The sequence below is a fragment of the Austrofundulus limnaeus genome, unplaced genomic scaffold (assembly GCF_001266775.1).
Source record: "Austrofundulus limnaeus strain Quisiro unplaced genomic scaffold, Austrofundulus_limnaeus-1.0 Scaffold4, whole genome shotgun sequence".
In the NCBI taxonomy this organism is placed as follows: domain Eukaryota; kingdom Metazoa; phylum Chordata; class Actinopteri; order Cyprinodontiformes; family Rivulidae; genus Austrofundulus; species Austrofundulus limnaeus.
In genome coordinates this window covers 5,676,709-5,685,068 of record NW_013952406.1, presented here as the reverse complement: position 1 = coordinate 5,685,068, position 8,360 = coordinate 5,676,709, and the positions used below count along the sequence as shown (strand labels likewise).

At 37.2% G+C, this 8,360-nt stretch overlaps 1 protein-coding gene across 1 annotated transcript in view; it reads left to right on the top strand.

Moving 5' to 3' along the window:
* LOC106527138 (uncharacterized) overlaps nt 1-2,091 on the top strand; it is a 7,087-nt gene extending 4,996 nt beyond the window's left edge. The window contains exons 10-14 of the mRNA XM_014021925.1: nt 324-380; nt 477-533; nt 1,491-1,574; nt 1,843-1,936; nt 2,050-2,091. Coding sequence (XP_013877379.1) covers nt 324-380; nt 477-533; nt 1,491-1,574; nt 1,843-1,936; nt 2,050-2,091 — 334 coding nt within the window. The remainder of the gene's footprint in view (nt 1-323; nt 381-476; nt 534-1,490; nt 1,575-1,842; nt 1,937-2,049) is intronic.
* The last annotated feature ends 6,269 nt before the right edge of the window (nt 2,092-8,360 follow it).

Genomic DNA, 8,360 nt, shown 5'->3' with positions numbered 1-8,360 from the left:
GTGTGTGTGTGTGTGTGTGTGTGTGTGTCTGTGTGTGTGTGTGTGTGTTCACTTAATAATAAAATGCAGTCTAGACTTTAATCTGCTAAAAGCTACTTTTGTCTCCATAGTATTGATTCAATAAATGATGTCAAGGCTCCTCATTCGTTCACTCTAGACTGAAACTTCAGAAAACTCAGCTTAACCTAAAGCGATATTTTTAAATTAGTACCCCACTTTCCTTTTTTTAGATTAGGTTCAAGTGTTCAACAGTTGACCTGTGCAGGTATGGAAGGTGCTGTTATAAACTTTTATGTGCCTTTTGCTTAATGTTTGCTTTGCAGTGGAGACACAAAAGCTCCCGACATCACCAGTCACTCCCACCACAGGCCTATGAACAGGTAGACTTTCAAAACCAAAACCAGTGTCTTTGTTCTCTGCACTGGTTTCCCCACTTCAATTACCACTCATCTTAAAAGGATTATTTTATTTTTCAGGAATTTAAGGGATGATCCAGGAGGGGAAAATGGCACTGAAACTAGAAACCTCATCAGGTATGTGTCTGTTATTCTTGACAAAAATTATTGTAGCAAAACAAAACCAGTGTGGCCCAGTTTTTGTTTTATGCTTTTAAACTTTTAAGAGTATAAATGAAATGTTCCTTTTTTGAATGTGATTGTGTACTTATACAGTACCCCCATTTATACCCAAAATAAAGCATTAACAAAACGTGAAATCAAACATACCTGAACTATATCAAGCTGTGGAGTTTGAGACAGTTTATTCTAGTGGTTTTACAGATACATAGACTGTAATTGTGAAATGCAGGTCCACACTCAGTGTAAATAAAACACTCGGCTGAATCAGTTTAAAACAACTTAGAGGTTTGAGTCATGTAATTCACCTTATTTATTCAGCTGTAGTTTGTGTAAAGTCAATATAGCTGCTAAGTTTAACATTTGATCTTTTGTGTCACTTAAACTCAAACTTAAGTGGCAGGTGGCAGTCTCAAACTTTGCCCCCAAATATGTTATTAAAGAACACGATGACCATCGATACTGATCGATCAGAAAATATTTTGAGGATTTTGTTTCTTACGTCATAATTTGTCCAATCTGCATGAGTTTGCAATACCTTTACTATATAAAACACGCATTCACGCATTGTTAAATCATTAATAATAATCTAAGATTATTTTAGCTTATGTTTTGAAGATTATATACTATTCAGGGAGAGAAAAGAACGCAGAACTGAACTATAAAAAGATATTTATGCCAGTCATGATTATTTGTTTCGCAACAAAACATGAACAGATGCTAAATCAAACAGGGATTAACAGTTTGTTTATCTAGTGTAAGATGACAAAATTATAAATGATAAAACTGTGTGAAGATTTTTTTAAAAAATAAAATGCACACAACTGTTTGAGTCAGCTTTGAAAATTCAACCCGCTGTTCTCACCTTGACATGTTTCTGTATCTGTGTGATAACTAACAACCGTCCACCATCAGGGAGGGGGACAGTGGACAGACTGCAAGGAAGGAAAACACTGAAGACAGCGTGACTGAAAGACAACAACTGCTCTCGGATCGGCGGTGAGGCTTGTCGTGTCTCTGCTCATTCATACACGTTGCAGAGGAGAAATCGAAATCACTTTCCAGTTCTCAGCCCCTTTCACTACTTTTTGATTTGACCCTGCTGCTGCTACCATTTCTCCAGTGCACCTTTATGTGCACTTCCCCCCCGAGCAAGGAGTCGTCTAAACTTCAGAACTCTTTTTCTTCCAGAAAGTAAACACAAACTGAGCTTTGCTGTTATTGTGCAGCTTTTCACGTGTCAATTCCTCCTTGTTCTTGCCTCCAGAGCTGTCGACACAGGTTTGGACATGACAGGTGGAGCTGAAGCTTTGGTGAACAAGGCTGGCTTTGACCACGTGAGCAGGTGCTCTGGTGCACTGGTGAGTACAGAAACAAAATCTGCATCTTTATAGCTACACTTTTATGTTTACATTTGTCTCTTTTATGTTATTTTTTTCTCTTGACTGAGCAGTTTTTTATTCGGTTGTTGCAGATAATCGACGTGGAGTCAGAAAACAAAGAAGAACCAAAGTGATAATAATGATATAATAATAATAATAATAATAATAAAGGATGATGAAAATAATAATTTTGATTATGACAATAGAAATATTGATGATACGACATGCTCTTTGGGATCAAGTTCAGTATTTTTGTTAAAATGGCCACTTTTACACCCATAAAACATTTTATATTTTTATGAGAATAAACTTTAAAAAAGAACCAGAAAAAAATTAAAAAGTTGAGGTAATACGGCGGCACGATGGCTCAGTGGTTAGCACCGACGGCGACGCCTCACAGCAAGAAGGGTTCTCGGCCCAGTTCGGACCTGGGGTCTTTCTGTATGGAGTTTGCATGTTCTCTTCGTGCTTGCGTGGGTTTTCTCCGGGTACTCCGGTTTCCCCCACCCCGAAAGACATGTACAATAGGTTGCCTTCAGGCCCAGGCCTCCCTTGAAAAAGAGATCTGAGATCTCAACGGGATTTGCCTGGTTAAATAATGGTAAATAAAAACACCAACAGAACAATGTTTTTAAAAAATACAGAATATCATAAAAAATTGAGTTTAACTTTACATATATGTGGACATAAGATTCAGAAAAAAATGTTGATAGTTGAATGTTTCATCTAAATATAATCACTGTAAAGCAGAGGTTCTTAAACTGGGGTCCCAGGACTCCCAGGGGTCTGCGAGCTATATCTTGGGGGTCCTCAAAAAATCTCAATAAATTAATTTTTTTATTTAAAATATGTGCATATGGGGAACCTACAAACACACTAAACCAAACAAAAAAAACTATTCCCCTGGAACTCAGGGGTTCAAATGACAGTAAATAATTTTTTAAACACCGTGGGGTTTATGAGGGGGTCCCTGGAAATTTTTCAACCTTATAAGGGGTCCCCAGACCCAAAACGTTTGAGAACCCCTGCTGTAAAGTCTTACAGCTGATACAACAAAGACTGGTCATGTTTGACCATTAGCATTTAACTCTTAAATAAGAGATTTTTTTATTTATTTATTTTTTTGAATTCTGGACTTGACTAATGAATGATGGGTGAACCATGCATGTCAGAAGTTGAATCACATAATGGCTGCTAGAGAACCTAAAGTAAAAAGCATTAAAATATAAAGAATATACATACTTTCTTAAACTGTTACACTGTTGTTTCTTATATAAAAATATAGCAACATATTTTTGTATAAAGGGTTTGATTTAGAGTTTGCTAAATTTAATTTAATTAGCTTTTTGTGTTGCTTATAATCATAAAAATCTGCTTTTATCATTATTATTTTCGAGGTAAATGATTTTTCGAATCACCAGATTTATACATCTTTTTACTTTTTCTGCCATATGGTTGTCTATAAATCGTGTGTATTCTTGTTTTAACAACTTGGGAGTGTTTTGTTTCAAAATATTGTCAGTAACTAACCTTTCCTTCATTTGACATATTTTAATCAGCTTAATGTAGTAAAATGTGCAATTAGTATGCTAGAAATGTTGCTTTTGTGAAGTGAAATAAAGTTTCCCTGCTTTAATTTTCACTGCTTGGTGTACTAGTTTCTCCATCATCAATTGTTCATTTGAAACCACAAGGAGGCAGTAAACAGTCATGAGTCAGAAAGCACTGAGGGACATGAGCAGTGTAGGTWGGTACAGAATCTTTTCATTTTATTGAGCAATACAAATGCAATTATTATKCATTTTCCCAGAACGTAAAATAATCCCAGACCAATCTTTTTAGAATTTCTCTCACCAGTCAAAGTGGGAGGAACTAAAAACTCTTTTGTTTGAACAATGCCCCCCTTACTGTCCAGCTGATTGACTATTGTGTGGCCCCTCTGCAATCAGGAAGCGAGTTTGGTTTGATCGCTGTGTGCTCATGCTGTATGCTGCTTTGACCTAACTAATAAAGGACTTGAAGTGCCTTCCACATCACTTGGTCTTTCAAGTGTTAAATGCTACGCGTTACAGATTGGTTGCGCCCGTGGCTTGATGTATGGTCGTAATTACAGTAATACACAAACACATAGGAGTTCACGCTGAACCTAATACATTTCCTTTCTATCTCCTGGGATCTGCTGACAGTTGCTGTGAGCCCTGCTTTGTCAATGTCTGGCTCTATTTTAAGCTTCCCTAAATGTGCAATGACCTTGAAAAAGCCCCTTTTTTTAACTCGCAGATGTCAAGAAGTGAGCATGGCAGGGGTTGCAGGCCTTGTTGCTCATGTTTGATACGCTTGTGCACRGGAAGTGTTACTGTAGCACTATAGTGAAAAGAGGGTGACTGAATGGTCAGTGCCTTCGAGCCTCCTCTCTCAGGGAGTGTCATGCAAAGGACATGACAAAGACGAGACTGATGGGTGAGTCACTGCATGTCACTGTATATAGATGTAAAAGATATGTCGGAAAAGCACAATTAGGCTCAAAAGTGTATGAATTGTGCATCAAGACAACATATTTTTTTAATATTGATCTTGCAGTGACATAAAGAAAGGAAGCATTCAGTAAGATGTGTCATATCTAACTGATGATCACAGTTTCTTATGCTGAAGAGAACTGTTGTTGTGCATTGCTCTGGCAAATGGTGAGCAAATTGAGTTGCATTGAGAAATCAGTAATCTGTACTCACACTGCAGTTATTAAAAGATTACATCAGGGATCACACTACACGGTATGATTAATTAACCTTGACTGATGCTTTAGAAAGCCGAACACAGCAGAGTAATTATCCCCACCRGTGTGCACGTATACGTATATAAACATATATGGGCAGATCTGATGATAGCTGGTCCTGCTAATACTTAGATTTGTTGCAGCGAAACAAGGAATTATTCTGTTTTTGTAGAAAGCTCTTCTGTTCATCCCTTTATTCAGGTACCAAAAGCTTTTTGTAAACTCTGACCGATCTACAAGTGTACAGTACTTCATCTTGTAAACTGACGGCTTGCTTTTCATGCATCTTTATGATCACTTTGCAATGTGTGCTCTGTACACAGGCCATTGTTTGACTGAATCATGATCTCAGCCACCAGGTCAAATCTGCATGTGTAGCTCAGAGGGTCGCTGACTCAGGAAGGAACTGAGCTGCTTGGCTTTGTTTTCTCAAATGAACAACACAGCTGTGACCAGCTGGAAAAAAATAAAAGCTAYGCTAAAAGTATTTCAGTATTATTATTCTTTCAGACCTTCGGGACATTCTGAGAGAAACCTCTTAAACATAATGACTATATTCTTAATATCTTTAATAATATGTGCTGAGACAAGGTCGCCGCAACCTGCAATGATGGTAACACTCGCAAAAAACCCTTTGGCCCAGGGGGCTGTCAAAGCAATGACTGCGAGAAAGTTTTAATTAAAGGAAACAAATAAAATCATTATAATAAAAAAGAAACAATATGTGTAGTCATAATGAAATAAACAAAGTTGTCTTTAAAATTGTTAATTTAGCATGTTTTAGGACATTAAAAGTCATTTTGTTATGATTTAGATGATCTTAAATGATCATCACTACTTGACATGTATTTGTTTTTACCAAAACTAAACCAAAGTGCAAAAGTAAATGTGAAAAAAACAAAACACAATACGTTAATGTAGCTTGTAGAATCACCTTTAACAGCAATAACCTAAAGTGTTTTTTATGTGAGCTAACTGCCTCTCTGAATGCATTTCGGCTTCACAATTCTGATTCAGTTTGTTGAGGTTTGAAACTATTTATTYTTGTGCAGCTCTAGGGTCTCTCCACAGCATTTCAATTGAGTAGAGCTCCACACTTCGATCAAACCACTGCAGCACTTTGACTCTTTCTTTTTTCTTTTTTCTTGGACCATTTTGTTTTAGATTTGCTGCTGAGCTTTGAGGTCACAGTCTTGTTGCACAACTTCATTTTAGCCAAGCCTGAAACAGATGAACTCACATTAGACTAGAATACTTCAGTTTAGGATCTGATCCGCTCACCTTGTGTGACGCAACCTTTCAAACCTAAATCACGTCTCATCTTTTCTGTAGAAACGATCCTTCCTTCCAACAGACTAAAATCTCTCCTCCATGTTTTCCTCTTGTAARCAGTTTTTCTCACATTACAATTATAGACTCCAAATAAACTGGAAAGGGTTTTATACTGCTCACATCCTAACTAATTCACTTGGTGTTTCCACGTACACAAACGCTCCAGACCAGCAAACTGCCAAAACTGCTTTTGCCGAGACGATCAGTCATGCTGATGATCTGTTAATTAAATGCATTTGATTAGCAGCACCTGGCTGTTTGTTACCCTTCTAATTCCTATGGAAACACTGGGGGTGAGCATAATTTCTCACATGCTGGCGTTTCGCTAAATAAACCCACTGGTTAAACTAATCAATCACGTGTTGTTGTTCATGTGAGACTAAGTTTTTACGTTCTTACTTTAAACTGAAGAACTTGCTTTTTATTATGAGTCTAACTTTATAAATGTCTCAGTGTTACTGTATACGATAAATTATTTATTTGGTTTAATAAAATGTTCTAAAACTATGAGCACCAATTAAATAACACTATAAATTTAAACATTTTCAGGAACATCTGATRCTCGGCAGGTTTAATGGTGCTGCACTGTGTGCCCAATTCTACCTTTAAATCTGTCAACTTCTCAAGTCTGTTAAGTTTTACAACTTTATAGTTCTGTCTGATAYGAGAGGGAAACTATTAAACCCCTTAGATGACACAGACAGACCCACTGACGTTTTAACAGCTTTTTTTCTAATGAAAGACACCAACTTTCGTACAGTGAATTTACAGAAATAAACAAAAGTCTTGACCAGCTCCTTCCTCTAAATTTCACCTTAAAGAACTCGTGTTGTTATTTTTAAAGTTGTCTTTTTGATTATTGTCCAGGCTTGTTGAAGGTCTTGCAGATTTTCTTTTCAGAAGCTTTTTTATACAATTTCGGCTCATAACATGGATCAGTCTAATTTCAGAGGAGCGTGTAATTGTTAAATCCCTTAACACAATTTATAAGTCATTCAAGGATAAAAAGACCCAAACCCACAAGATTAAAGTTGTGTCGACACGTAAACAATTTAGCGAACCATCGCTTTTAAAATTGGTTCTTTATATATTTTATGCTTAGTAAGCATTAGTAAGTAGCAACCACACAAACCACCGCTACCCAGCCTGTTTCTTTCGAACGCCAGATCCCTTGTAAACAAGATGGATGAACTGAGACTACAGGCTGCATCTCATAGTGCAGTGAAGGACTGCTGTATTCTTTTAATCACGGAGACCTGGCTGCATCCAGAAGTAGCCGACTCTGCCATCGAGCTAACAGGCTACACAGTACAGCGCCACGATAGAACGAAAGACTCCGGTAAGAGCAGAGGAGGGGGGCTCTGTGTGTACGTGAACAACACCTGGTGTACTAACACAGCAATTGTCACCAGCCACTGCTCCCCAGACCTGGAGTATGTGACTGTTAGATGCAGACCAATATACCTCCCCAGAGAGTTCACCGTAGTCATGATAACCGCTGTTTACATACCACCGGANATATATATATAAAATGAATGGCTTAGCAAACAAAAAACATGCAGTGTTTTTTGACAAAATAAGAAAAGACTGAACTAGAACTGGTTTTAAACCTTACAAAAGWATGGAGAACCATTCTACAAGACCATTTTACATGATTATAAAGAAAAAAAACTTTTCTCAGTGTAAGCCAAAGTAAAAGAAATGAGGAGGTGCCACAGATCTGTCGCAATCCTGCTGTAAGTGGAGAACAACAGTTATATTCTGCTTAATCTTGTGTCGCCATGTGTAGGAACAGTTCAACCTACTGACATATAAAATTATTCTAAACAAGGGAGAACCAAAGACAAATTATGATGTTTTAGTTAATATACTGTTATATTAAATGTTATCATTGAAATGCCAGAGTATCTCAAATGACCTAAATTATTGCACCCCGTCTATCCATGTGTCCTGAAATGTTAGGATAAAAAAACTAAATACATGTTCTGCCTCTTCGGTGTGAAGGAATCTTCATTATAGATCTGTTCAATTTCTAATGCAGTCTTAATCTTACTCATGTGAGTGAAAAGATTCAACAATAAAAACTCTTTAAACTGTGTTTTAACTTGCTGATATGTGGCAGTGGGTGTTCCATATCTATCACACCTGGACACGATCTTGTTTTCATGCTAAAATTTKGGTTTGTAACTGCACTGAGCTCTGAACGTCTGCTGAAGTTTTCCTTGCTTGCACCAGTTTTTGCTCCCTGCCTCAGTAATGTGTACAGTAATATGAAAAGCTGTAGATGAACAGACTGTA